The 14,655-nt window shown below is 37.4% G+C and overlaps 1 protein-coding gene and 1 long non-coding RNA gene across 4 annotated transcripts in view; one reads left to right on the top strand and one right to left on the bottom strand.

Annotated features, from left to right (window-relative positions):
* The window catches only part of LOC127506277 (uncharacterized), a 75,800-nt gene extending 61,967 nt beyond the window's left edge, over positions 1–13,833 (top strand). For both annotated transcript variants that reach the window (XR_007927941.1, XR_007927942.1), the window contains one exon: positions 11,363–13,833. This is a non-coding gene — a long non-coding RNA (uncharacterized LOC127506277). The remainder of the gene's footprint in view (positions 1–11,362) is intronic.
* The window catches only part of mtrr (5-methyltetrahydrofolate-homocysteine methyltransferase reductase), a 29,956-nt gene that overhangs the window by 4,946 nt on the left and 10,355 nt on the right, over positions 1–14,655 (bottom strand). For both annotated transcript variants that reach the window (XM_051882595.1, XM_051882596.1), the window contains exon 13: positions 525–617. In XM_051882595.1, coding sequence (XP_051738555.1) covers positions 525–617 — 93 coding nt within the window. The remainder of the gene's footprint in view (positions 1–524; positions 618–14,655) is intronic.

Below are 14,655 nucleotides of genomic sequence, written 5' to 3'. Positions count from 1 at the left end.
AGATAACATACGATCAGGTTGCAAAGGGGGCAGGGTGGAAGAATTTTTGTGTGTGTCTGTCTGCACTGCAAAAATTCATTTTCTAAATCAGTATTTTATTGTTTTCTGGTGAAGAATATCTAAACATACTTAAAACAAAATAACTAAGTTCAAGATATATTTGTTGAACACCACTCTAATAATAAACACAATTGCTTTAAGTACATTTATATATTTTTAAGGCTGGTTTGATGTTTGTCTTATTTTCCAGAATATACAACAGATTAAAGGGATAGTTCACCCAAAAATTAAAATTCTGTCATCATTTTTCCTACTATCGAAGTCAATGGATACCGCCAACTGCCAACCGCCGTCTGGTTACCAACATTGTTAAAAATATCTTATTTTGTGTTCAACAGAGGAAAGAAACTCATACAGGTTTGGAACAACTTGAGGGTGAGTAAATGATGACTTTGATTTTTGGGTGAACTATCCCTTTAAGAAAGTGTTTTTTTTCCAGTGTGTTTCATTGCAAATACACTCACCTGAAAAGAAAGTCTTTGTCTTTGTGGCGGCATCCAAAAAAGAGCCACGTCTCTCCGAAAGTTGCTTCCTGGTTCATTTCATGTTCTTTCTCTCTGTCAGGTCAAAACAATATTGCAAAATTGAATATAATGTCTTTATAAAATGAAGTGGCATGAAATGAACTAACACTGAATACTAATCACTTAAAATAGCTTCTATTTAAAATGACTTGTTTTTCATGCTGATGATATCTATAGAGCTGGATGGCCAGTGGCCAAAATAATTCCAATTAAGGATGTCAAAATGATCTTAACTTTACAAAATCAATAGTAAAAATAAATAAATAAAGCAATATCAGCCTTTCTGTAGGTTTGGTAATACCGAGTGCAGACTCAATTCAGTAGCCGGGGGCTGTCTGACTGACAGGCGGCTGCTCTCTAATGCTCACATGCATATTTATGTGTTTATGCCTCACGGTAATATGTGCAAATGGTCGAATGTTCTTCTTATTTAAAATGTCTCTTGGTGAGTTATATTAATGTAAATAAGTAAATGTAAACAGTTGGGGGGAAAAATCTGGTTTGTGTCAAAATATGAGATCCGTGCATTAAGCCATGTATTAAGCCTAATAGACCTGCTACAATCTTTTGTGTTTCTAATAATAAAACAACTGTATTGACAATAAGAGGAAAACACTCTCTGCTCTAAATTTAACTTTATTACTTAGTGAAAAATCTCTTTTTAAAATGTAAGCAATATTTATTTATTATATACACACTACCATTCAAACATTTGAAGTCTGTACTTTTTTTTATTTTTTATTATTATTGTTTTTGATTCAAGTCTCTTATGCTGGCCAAGGCTGCATTTATTTGATCAAAAATAGAGTAAAAACAGTATTATTGTATTATTACAACTGAATTATTATTATTACAAATTGTCTCTCCAGTCTTTGTTGTCACATGATCCTTCAGAAATCATTCTAATATTTGGAAACATTTCTTATTATTATATTATAAAGTTATTGTCTCTCAAAAGTAACGAGTCGACTCTGAATCAATTAAACGAGTCGTTTGTAAAACGAATCCCAAGCCGTTTCGTTGTGACGTCACAACGAAACATTAGCATATTGCCCACCCAATTATTGCGCACGCAGACGCCAGGGAGAATTCATTATTTCAACAATACCACAGCAGTACAATCTTTTGTTGTGTTACCTTCATTTTACTGATGACTGCTTCTCAAACCTCGGGGAGTTTAACACAGGATTCAGAAAACGCTTGGTCTTAAAATATGGATCAATGCCTAGTTTATTTGGACCAGCTTGCTCCTCTGAATCTTAACCTTTAAGTATGATTAATAATTGATGTTTATATTTTCTAGCGAGCGTTCAAAATTCGTAATTTTTTATGTTATGTTGTGTAACGTACACCCTAATCACTCTCCTGCTAACCGGCTAACTCATGTTTCTGTAGTTCTGTTATTCAGATGTGGGTCCAATATTGTCTAAACGTGTCAATTAATGCAGCTTGTCTGTCTTATTACTTGGAGTAATGATCAAGGATGGAGCACGACTTTTCTTTACAGAGTCTGTTTTTTTCCTCTGCGTTTTTACTATTACAGTAGAGTGGAGCTCTATCTGTATTGTAATAGGATGTTAAGATGCTAGTCCGCGCTAACTAGTTGAAGTATTCTCTCTGTAAACAGTAAACACTCATTGTAATGTCAAACAATGATATAGCCATTTTTCTTTGTTAATAGTTATGATGAAAAAGTCTGTGTACACATCTGGCCTAAATGTTTATCTTATGTTAGAGCTTTTCAGCTTTGCTTGGCATTCTGATACAGTTCCTACAGGTGCACCTACATAAAGTATAATGGATTGGGCCATCTGACCAATCAGCAGTGTAGGCTCACGGAAAGGAGGGGTTTAGAGAGACTGATTCTTTGAACTGCTTCAAACGAATTGTTTACAAAAGATTGAAAACTCAGGTGAAATTACATGTATATTATGAGAAAATAAAAGTGTTTTTTGACCTTGCATGCATGTAAACCTTTTGTAGGAGACTCCCAAACCAATTTTAGGAACCTTAAAAAAGGCATAATAGGGGCACTTTAATTTCTTTTCAACTGAAGAAAGAAAGACATGAACATCTTGGATGACATGGGGGTGAGTAAATGTTTAGGAAATTTTCATTCAAAAGTGAACTAATCCTTTACTGATGGCAAAGACCCAAATTTATTCAAACTCATTTTTTAAAAAATTGACAGTCAGTATATTTTGGAAATGAAAGAAGGGCAAGGAAATGCTGCTGATAATCACAAAATGGTAAAATAAAAGTCGATTAAGCTACCTGACTGATCACTAATTACAAATTTAATAATCTTCTGTATTTAATATATATGATCCAATTCATAGTTTCATGATGATGAAACCATAAGTGGCATGTTGCGTTTAAATACTCTTTTAACTGCTGTGTTACCACAAAAACGCAAAATCACTCTTTGTAGAGAGAGGACCTTGATATTTATCTGGATGGGTTCTTTAAGAGCAAGTCCTCCAAAAGATCTGGCTGTGTTCCCAGAATTCCCTACACTAAGGTGACATACAGGTACCAGGCACTATCTGTACACTGCACCTGCTAAAGGTTGACAGACTTCTCCAAAGAGATAAAACAGAAGGCATCGCACAAACACAATCTAAACAGTCTTCAGGCCCTGGAAAAAAACAGCACACTGTCTACTCCACTGCATCTTTACTCCAACATAATAATAGAGGAAGAGATCTGTTAGAGACGCATTACACAGGCCAGAAGCAAACTCCACTGAGTCTACTCCTTTAGCCATCTCAGCCAACCTAAATGAAGCGTTCAGAAATAGAACACGCAGTCTGAAACTTTCAGAGGCATTAATAGAAGTGGAATGTAGAAACACCCGAAGGACTTTCAGGGTGAGATGCCCTCCATCATGCTGATATCACTGAAAACACTGCAGTGAGCAGAGTTGCAGACACTAAGCTTTCCCCATCTGCTGAACGTACAGTTTAATTGCGATTGGAATACTAATGAACCACAGTGTGGACGAGATGACCACAGGAAAATAAAACAGAGCTTCTCTTCAAACATCTACAATCTGTTCTTTATCATTTCATGTCCTTGCTTCAGTGACCCATCACATGGATTGAATCACTGGCAAGCAAAGCAAAACACTTTTGAGTCGTGCTGTCAGACAGTTGTTATTGATGCATCTATATTTAATTTAGTGGCATGTTGAGCAATGGGTAGGTAATAGAATACTAATGGTTTGTTTACTGACTGATGTTAATGAAATAAAACATGCATCTTTATACTCCAGGTATCTGGATGTTTTAAAAGTAGTATGACAACAATAAACAAAATGATGCCTATAAATTAGTTGCAAATAAATCATGTCCCTTAAAGCAAGTCAGTTATACTTGGCAGACTTATACTTGGCAAAACCTCGGTTTTGAAGTCACAGTTCGGTACAGGTTCGGTACAGCAGGGGGAGAAAACTAAACTTTTTTTATTATTATTATTATTAAACTTTTTTTTTTTTTAATAAATGTGTCTCTGTGTTTAAATAATTTAAATTAAAATTTTCTTAAAAAAAAAATAAAAAATCCATCTTAGCTAATAAGAAAACTATATAAGGAGCCCTTACTTACACATTACTATAATATTAAAGGTTACAATTAACAACAGAGCCCAAATTATTACATTTAGTTGCTATTTATTTTTAGATATAATAATCACTCAAAAAAAAAAAAAAGTTGCACATAAGGCAGGTTTTGCATTAAAGGGTTAGTTCACCCAAAAATGAAAATTCTGTCATTACCCTCATGCCGTTTTACACCCGTAAGACCTTCGTTGATCTTCGGAACACAAATTAAGATATTTTTGTTGAAATCCGATGGCTCCGTGAGGCCTACATAGGGAGCAATGACATTTGCTCTCTCAAGATCCATAAAGGTACTGAAAACATATTTTTGTTATCATGTTTGTTATATATATTTGGTGCGCCAAAAAAAAAATAACGACTTTATTGATGGCCGATTTCAAAATACTGCGTCAGGAAGCTTTGGAGCGTTATGAAATCAGTGTGTCGAATCATGATTCAGATCGCGTGTCAAACCGCCAAACTGCTGAAATCACGTGACTTTGGCGCTCTGAACTGCGCATTCGACACACTGATTCATAACGCTCCGAAGCTTCCTGAAGCAGTGTTTTGAAATCTGCCATCACTAAATAATTCGTTATTTCGTTTTTTTTGGCGCACCAAAAATATTCTCGTCGCATTATAATATTAATATTGAACCACTGTACTCACATGAACTGATTTAAGTATGTTTTTAGTACATTAATGGATCTTGAGAGGGGAAATATCATTGCTCCCTATGTAGGCCTCACTGAGCCATCGGATTTAAACAAAAATATCTCAATTTGTGTTCCGAAGATTAACGAAGGTCTTACGGGTGTGGAACGGCATGAGCGTGAGTAATAAATGACAGAATTTTCATTTTTGGGTGAACTAACCCTTTAACATCTAAATCTAATTATAAAGTTAATTTTCTACTCCAATTCATTTTTGAAATATAATCATATACACAGTGGCTGTCTTAACTTGTTTTCATGACAAATTTATTTAAACATACAAACATTATTAAATAATCAAGACATTACTAACAGGTTAAGTAAATATAATGAATAGGCTAATATAGTGCATATACAAAATGCTCCTCTCTAGAGTTCAGTTTTCTATCTAACATGCTGTCATCACTAAATGCCTGAGGTAAATGTAATGCTAGATATACTTAGATATTATTCTCAAGCTGTTTTATTGATATCTTTCTGCAGTTGAAACACTGGTTGATATGTTTACATGTAAACATATCAATCATCTCTTCTTCTTCTGTGCTTTTTACTGGTAGCAAACAGTGTTGCTTTATCGCGCATGCCCCCTTCTGAATTGGAGCGTGGATCGCCTGTGACGGCTGTATTCATCATGTGATGTCCGTACCACGACGGTTCGGGACAAATACATGTACCGTAACACCCCTACTTGGCAGCAATCTTGGTAGGCAAGTACTCAAGTACTTCTACTTGAATGATGAAAGACCAAAATATACCGCATATATTTCCCACATTTCTGATTTTATGCCTTACAGTTGCGACAGTTTCTGAAAATTGCAAATTTATACCTTACTAAGGATGGGCACGAGTACTCAAGTACTCGAACGTGACAGCAACGATCAATCATGAAAATGATGACTGCCCTGTTAACGTGCAAATTCGTGTCCTTTTGTGCAGTTGTAGTAATCAATAACACTGAAGCATCATCTGGCAGTTTTTCTAGTCATATGTTCATGTCATATTTTTATTTGTCAACACTAAATTTCGTAACAGTCTTAAAATGTTTTCGTTATCTCAATGACGGACATGTTTATTTCTTAAATTTGCAACTTTATTCCTCAAAATTGTGACTTTATACTATTTCTAAAAATCATGACTTTATACCTCACAATTGCAGGTTTATACCACACATTTGCGACCTTCTCAAAATTGTGACTTTCTTACCTCACTGTTGCAACTATTCCTCAAAACTGTAACTTTACATTTTACAGTTGTGACTATTCCTCAAAATCATGTCTTTATACTTCACAGTCATGAATATTTCTCAGAATTGCGACTTTATACCTCACATTTGCGACTTTTTCAAAATCACAACTTAATACTTCACTGGTGCATCTATTCCTCAAAATCGTGACTTTATACTATTCCACAAAATCATGTAGCAAAAATGGGCTTCCACACAAAATCAGCAACAAAATCTGTCAAAAATGATTCACATACACATTCTAGAGCAAAAACTACCAAAAAGGCAACTGGCTCTGTTAACTAACCCTTGAACTCCTACAGTTGCCAAGTGATCATTAACGATTTCTCCCATTCATTTGTCTATGAGTGGTTTGTCTTCAACCCCTTATACAGCCTCTGAAATAAATGCTCTACTTTCCAAATTTCCTAAAATACTTTCTCAGTGTTGCATCCACTAATTAAGGGTAAATGAAAGAGAATGCATGGGAAATGTTCTTCATTGAGAGCAATCACTTTATGCATTGTTTTGGTTTGAAATTTAAATAATAAACATAACCAAACACCGCCTGTCACATCCATTTCCCCGCTGTCCCACTCTACAGGAAATGATATTTCGTGAGACAGGGTTAACGTTTTGGATGCTTCTTTTGGTCACGCCCACCTGCTCAAAGCTTGGCTCAACTGAGTTTGGCATTTGAACAAACAGAGGGTCCACAGCAGAGCCATTAGCATCTGGGAGTTCAATATCCAATCTGGAAATGGGCTTCAATAAACTAGCTTTAGTGGGGCTTTATGCTGCCCCAGAGGGGCCGGTACCAATATGAAAAACCTGGATTCCATTTTGTAACACCATGCAGACCAGCTCCCATCCTGAATACAAATCAACTGTACTGCGACATCGAGGATGACATATCCGCATCCCTAAAAAAAATTACAGCCTGCAGTTGGGTAGAATAGGAGCTAATGCAATAGCTGGTACCTTTTCATATGTACAATGAAAGTGAGTCAGTGGCCTACTCTGAACATTCACCTTTATAAATCATACTATGTAATCCTCCTCCTCATTTTCCTCTGAGAATATCCGCTGCATTGTGAAGGCAAGGGACATACGGTGACATCAGAGCTAATTGTAGTCACTCAGAATAACATTTTCTGCACACGAAGAGTGAACTAAGAAATGGATATGCAAAAGCATTTTATGCCCCTTTATAACATTAACCAGAGTTTTACTTTTTCTACAGAACATGCGAGTGAACTCCATGATGCTAGGGTGTTTGGGATGATTACCAGGACATTGGTATGTTGTCATGTTTCCATACCTGGTATTAAGATGCGTTTTGGTCGATCGGATCACAAGTGGATGAGGGAGACACATACCCGTTTACACCTGTGTTTTAATCCGTCTCTTTTGTCCACTTTTAACCACTTCTGTCCTGGTTTCTTCGAGGGGAGGGTCTATGGGATCTATTTTTTTTTTTTCAGATCTTTCAATCTAATGGACAAAATAAGCTTGCGCAATTGACATATGAACACGCACGGAGACGACGGAAAAACATACAGAGAGCATCAACTTTCATTTCTGCTCTGACTGCCGCAAGACCACGGCAAACTCTGTGAGTGCGTGTTAGAAATCAAAAATAGTGAGAGAACATTGTGCTTGGTACGTTTTTGTCCAACCAATATCGAGTCTTCAGTCAACAAAGTTTAAATCCCATCTGTCTAGCACGCTTCCCATAATGTTTACGCTTTAAGTAGGCAGAGAGTAGGGCGGTCTTTAGTGGCTTTTCAAACACATTCGACTACATGAGCGTTTACACTATGAAAGCAATCCGGTTGAATGCGTTTTCAACTATCTCTGGAAGTGGTCGAAAGTGGACAAGCTGAAAATGTTATGGAGCCCCGTTTACACCTGCACTCAAAAAAAATTAATTGTTGGATTTACTTAAAGCAGTGTCAAGTGGTTCCACGCAACTATATTGAGTAATTTTTACAAATAATTTAGTTGTATGAACAAAAGAAATTCGAGTACAGCTGACAAAATTTCTTTGAGTAAATACAAATAATTTTAATTTGTCACTGTTACTTAATGTTGTTTAATGCGAACACATTTGACTTAATTTACCTTATTAAATTAACTATTTCCTCTACATAATGCACTCAAAAATAACTTGTTGAACAAACTCAATTTAATTGAGAGCAGGAATTCCATCCTATAAACATGCGTATGAGTGCGCTCAGCCTAAACACAGGCGCCACTCTTTTGCATAATGGTAACCACAAAATTCAAAAACATTACAGAAACCCCTCTAAATAAAAACATTACAGAAACTCCTCCAACATACAGTAACTGAACATTAAACACTAACATAAACTAACAACATCTTTCCCTCTACTGATAAACACATAAAATAACACTTTAATCCCTAAATTTACTCTCCTAATGCAGTCCCTTGCAAAGCATGCTGGGAACTATGGATCCACTGCCCAGTTATTTATGTCAACATTAATTTGTACGTTTCACTCAGCAATGTTAAGTTGACTGAACAAAAACTTAAGCTGACAATACTCATTGTTAGTAGAAACAACTTAAATTAAGTTAAATTAAGTTCATGTAGTTACATGAGTTTAAGTAATGTGAACAAGGATGTTTGAGTGAAACTAATAACAGTGAAAGTTCATTTTAGCATCGTCCACTGTGATCCAGTCGCCCAAACGCATATTAATACCAGGTATAAACAGGGCCTATGCGGTTGCTTAAGTGGTTTGGGTGGTTGCCAGAGCATTGCTAAAGAGTCACTAAGGTGTTCTTTAGTGCGTTGCTATTCGGTTGTTACAGTGTTCTGGATGGTTCCCAGAGTGTTGGTAACCAATTGCTACAGTGTTCTGAGGAAATTTAGTGTGTTGCTATGCAGTTGCTACAGTGTTCTGGGTGGTTGCCAGACATTCCTAAGCAGTTGCTAGTGTTCAAGCTTTTAACGCTATGCAGTTGATAATATGCTGGCTAATTGTGCCATATATGAAATGTTTGTGTATATATACAAACATTTCAGTATTTTGAGTGTAGGGAGATCGACTCGATTACGTTTGAAATGTATTGCTTTTTTTCGACTCTCTGATTGGTTTAGCATCATGGGTAATGTAGTTTTTACCAGGAATTCCAGTTAAACATGTTTATTTTAAAAATACACTATATTGCCAAAAGCTTTGGGGCGCCTGCCTTTACGTGCACATGAACTTTAATGGCCCACCCTTTGCAGCTGTAACAGCTTCAACTCTTCTGGAAAGGCTTTCCACAAGGTTTAGGAGTGTGTTTATGGGAATTTTTTACCATTCTTCCAGAAGCGCATTTGTGAGGTCAGGCACTGATGTTGGCGAGAAGGCCTGGCTCGCAGTCTCCGCTCTAATTCATCCCAAAGGTGTTCTGTCGGGTTGAGGTCAGGACTCTGTGCAGGCCAGTCAAGTTCCTCCACACCAAACTCACTCATCCATGTCTTTATGGACCTTGTTTTGTGCACTGGTGCACAGTCATGTTGGAACAGGAAGGGGCCATCCCCAAACTGTTCCCACAAAGTTGGGAGCATGAAATTGTCCAAAATGTCTTGGTATGCTGAAGCATTAAGAGTTCCTTTCACTGGAACTAAGGGGCCAAGCCCAACCCCTGAAAAACAACCCCCACACCACAACCCCACACCACAATGCAGTCAGGTAAGTACCGTTCTCCTGGCAACCGCCAAACTCAGACTCATCCATCAGATTGCCAGACAGAGAAGCGTGATTAGTCACTCCAGAGAAACACTTCTTCGCTGCTCTAGAGTCCAGTGGCGGCGTGCTTTACACCACTGCATCCGACGCTTTGCATTGCACTTGGTGATGTAAGGCTTGGATGCAGCTGCTCGGCCATGGAAACCCATTCCACGAAGCTCTCTACACATTGTTCTTGAGCTAATCTGAAGGCCACATGAAGTTTGGAGGTCTGTAGCTATTGAATCTGCAGAAAGTTGGCGACTTCTGCGCACTGTGCACCTCAGCATGCGCTGACCCCGCTCTGTGATTTTTACGTGGCCTACCACTTCGTGGCTGAGTTGCTGTTGTTCCCAATGGCTTCCACTTTGTTATGATACCACTAACAGTTGACCGTGTAATATTTAGTAGTAAGGAAATTTCATGAATGGACTTATTGCGCAGGTGGCAACCTATCATGGTACCACACTTGAATTCACTGAGCTCCTGAGAGCGACCCATTCTTTTACAAATGTCTGTAGAAGCAGTCTGCATGCCTAGGGGCTTGATTTTTATACACCTGTGGCCATGAAAGTGATTGGAACACCTGAATTCAATGATTTGGAGGGGTGTCCCAATACTTTTGGCAATATAGTGTAAGTTGAAATAATGTGGACTGACAGCAGAAGCAGAAGCAAATACCATGGATTAACAACCTTGTAGCTCACTGTAGGTCTCTCTTTAAAAGGTTTATAAGTTATTGTTCAAAATCAAACAATCACAAGCTCAGCTTCTTGCGTCTTCTCACCAGAACACAGCTAAAGCAGCTTTTCTATGGCTTTTGTCGTACCGCTGTGACACAACCTTCGATGGATGCAGCCTCTGAATTGGGACACAGCTTGCGTTTTAAATTACGGGAGGCACTTCTGGTTTAGGGAAGTTCCACTCAAAAAGACTGAAACAAATCATTTCAAATCATAAAGTTGTGCTACAAATAATCCTTATCCTTCAGTTTGACTGAATGAGCTGTAAATTTTCCTTCATGATCTATTTTCAAACGTCAGGAAAATAACAATGCTTGGTATTTTAATGTGACATGGTATAACAAGTATATCTATGACGAGCTCTTTTTAGTCACTGCATTCTTTTCATCCTAATTATTTTCTTTTTTCCTTTGTATTCCACTGTAACAATATGAAAAAAGAAAACATATATTGCGTAATTTATGATATATCCTATGTATAATTGCCTGGAACGCACTAAGAATCCTTCGGCGTGACGCGCAAAAGGGGCGCTGTTTGAAAATATGCTTTATTTTTGTAATTCTGCTAGCTGCCACTAGTGTCGCAGAAACTACATACTTCACCTATAATTTGTTTTTGTTTTGAAAGCAGTCTTATAGTTTTAATTAATTCTGTAGACATCAAATCCTTTCTGCCGAAAGCTCACTGGCAGCCTGCAAACAGATGAATTGGCTTTGACCTTTTGTGAGATTCTTACCCAGTCTCCCACTTTCTCCACAGCACAATACATTTCCGGCTGTCTGCCTGCTGCCATTGATTTACAGATGAGGAAAATCGAAGCATCCCATGCTGTTTGCTCCTAAAGAGGAAACGCTGAGCTTTGTGACACAAACAATGTCCTGCTGACAGAATGGTGATCGTTATCTTTAATTGAAGGCTGGCATCAAGGGTAGCTGTATTTAGGAGAATCTCAAGTTAAGAACCGCATGGAAACAAAGTTCGACAGCACACACTGATGGTAAACCTGCCTGCCCATGACTAATCAGTCTCGTATTCATGCACAATTGCACAAATGTGTCTAAGAAAATGCTTTTGTACTTGAGAATGGAAATGTGTAAATTGCTGCCATATCATTGTCTTAAAACTGAGCAGGCAACTTGCGTAATAACTGTTATAGAACTAAACTTTTTCTTACTGTTAACAGTCTAGTGAAAGTGTGATTTTGGTTTGACACACACTGAATGTGAGACCTGGTCTGGAGGTAATATTCTTCCCTAATATGTAGGGATACACTGAAATTTTGCCCACTACAGGGAAACTACCTCACAAAATGATACGCATTTCAATACATATGTTGTGATTCATGACTCCACTGTACTGTATCACAAAATCATAATTAGATTTAAAGTTTGCTGTATTAGTTTCATCCATAACAACAATAATGTTGTTATTATATTGTAATTTGTTATTGATCCATGGCTTGGGGCCAAACCAAACATGCTCTGCTGCATGACTGCCTCGACCTTGATGTTTTGGAAGGTGATGTGGTGTTTGAGGACAACTTTTGTCATTCATCATTAATGTCTCATCCCACTCTCACCATCCCCCAGACATGTTTGAAACATTCATCAGCCACGTTCGGCTCGGACACTAGCCCCTGTGATTACCTGTGACCCTTGTGTCACTTACAAACTATTCGTGTACACACACGGCAGGCATCACATCACCGACCAGCCCTGCACCAGGGCAGACGGCTTCATTCATATGTAGTCCTGGCGTGTCACTCTTCATGGGCCCCTGGCACAGACTATAAATCACACACGCTAAGATGACAGGCCTCCACAAGACATTTTTACAGCCAGATCCTAAATTTATGCCCTCCTTCTTTGCAATACCAGGGTCTTCAGAAACACTATTAGGCATCACAGATAACGTGGCAGTGAGCAGGTCAATAGCACATTTACACTTTCTCTTCTTCCTTCAATCTTTTTAGATGTATCCTCATCACCCTAGAGGTGTTTTTATGCTACTTTACACATGAGAATCAATAAACTTCCTTCCTCTTTTAAAACCTGGTTTATTTTTTTTGAAGATGTGTGATAAAAAGGTTTTTTTTTTTTTTTTACACTTACTGCTCTGTGGAGCATGGAGTGCTTCCTCAAATAAGGACTGTGATTTTTGTACTGACAGCCATGTTTGTACCTTTTACATATTGTAAGGACACAATTTCATTGATTATGCTGAGACCTGATGTGAAACTCACTGTTTTAAAACATTATAAAATTACAACATTTTCAGCATCATTACTCCAGTCTTCAGTGTCACATGATCCTTCAGAAATCATTCTAATATGCTGATTTGGTGCTCAAGAATCATTTCTTATTATCAATGTTGAAAACAGTTGTGCTGCTTAATATTTTATCTATGAATAAAAAGTTCAAAAGAGCAACATTTTTAGTCTGGTCTGCCTCAGCGGTCTAACAACGCTCCTCAATGTCAAAATGATTGAGACAGCCAATCAAATCAAAGTAGGCGGGGTTTACATTCTCTTTTGGCTCGCGCACCGTCTTCACGCAGACAAGCACATCAACCTTTCACGTAATGCTCTTGTGGAGACTCTTGATATACAATCATTGATGAACATCTTCGATTTTAATGAGGAAAAAAAAACAATGTATACGAGGGCAGATTAGAACCCGGAACCCGGAACCTGTGACGAGGTTAACAAAAATTCTACCACCAGACCACCAGGGAATTCAAATACTAATACAGGATCTATGTATTTATTCACTAACATGAAGAATCTCAGGACTAATAATATATTTAATGCAAATTAATGCAAATAGTTCCAAAATGATTATTTCCCAAGTAGAATTAGACCTAGAATTTCCTTCACTGTTCTGTTTCTTTATGCTTTATAAAAAAAATTTTTATATATATATAAAGCTCAAGACATGGTTACGGCCTTGCTGTGTGTGTGCGTATATATAAGGCCCTGATATACTTAAAGGATTAGTTCACATTCAAATGAAAATCACCCCAACCTTTACTCACCCTCAAGCCATAATCTAGCTTCCGCCAGACCACCTTCCATATTCTACTTATGAAGTAAGAGTAAAACTCTCGCAGTTCAAAAGTTCCGTTTTTTTTTTTTTGTAATTTGGATACAGAAGGTGGTCCAGCGGAAGCTAGATATTTTACTTCATAACTTGTTAAATATGGATTTTTTTTTTTTTTTTTTTTTTTTTTTTACACGAACGCGTCGCTTCGCTTCAGAAGGCCTTTATTAACCCTCTGGAGCCGTGTGGAGTATGTTTATGGTGGATGGATGTGAATGGAGGCACTTTCTTCAGCTCATACTCGTTAATCCTCGCTTATTGCCATTATAAAGCTCGGATGCGTCAGTATATTTATTAATATTTCTCAGATTGTGTTCATCAAAAAGAAGAAAGTCAAATACTCCTAGGATATAAAGCTTGGGGTAATTTTCATGTGAAAGTGAACTAATCCTTTAAAGCGAAGTTGAAGAGCGAACTGGCTTGACATAATTTTAAACAAAATCAGACCAAAACAAAATTTGTTTGGAGTTGATTTTGGGAGTTGGAAACAGCTCACCAAAGTGAACTTTCCAGAATAGTGTTAATTACTATTGGTCCGTAATGATTATGAAATTTGTAGGTGTGCTCCACCTTTTTAGATGTGGAAATCTCCTGTGGTTCATTTCTTCTGTTCAGTCCTGTCAAGGTTAGACATGAGTTAAAATATGAACTTACTGGAGAGCTGCTTTACAGTAAAAACTGAAGTTGTAATTCTACTTGAAAGTGACATTGACACTGTTTTTTCATGTTTAATACTGTAAAACTGCTTGCTTTAAAGCAAACATTTGTATAAAGTGCTATATAAATAAACTTGACAGGAGTGCCGATAACAGAGATCATGCGAACATATTCACATCACTATGATCAAATGCTTTCCTCACTGCTGTTTTCTCACAACTGTGTGTTCATTTTGTTATTGAGAGGACAGCAGGCAGCACATATTTACATATTCATCTAAACACCGTTCCCAGCCGA

This window comes from Ctenopharyngodon idella, chromosome 23 (assembly GCF_019924925.1).
Source record: "Ctenopharyngodon idella isolate HZGC_01 chromosome 23, HZGC01, whole genome shotgun sequence".
Classification (NCBI taxonomy): domain Eukaryota; kingdom Metazoa; phylum Chordata; class Actinopteri; order Cypriniformes; family Xenocyprididae; genus Ctenopharyngodon; species Ctenopharyngodon idella.
This window is presented reverse-complemented; position numbering and strand designations above follow the sequence as displayed.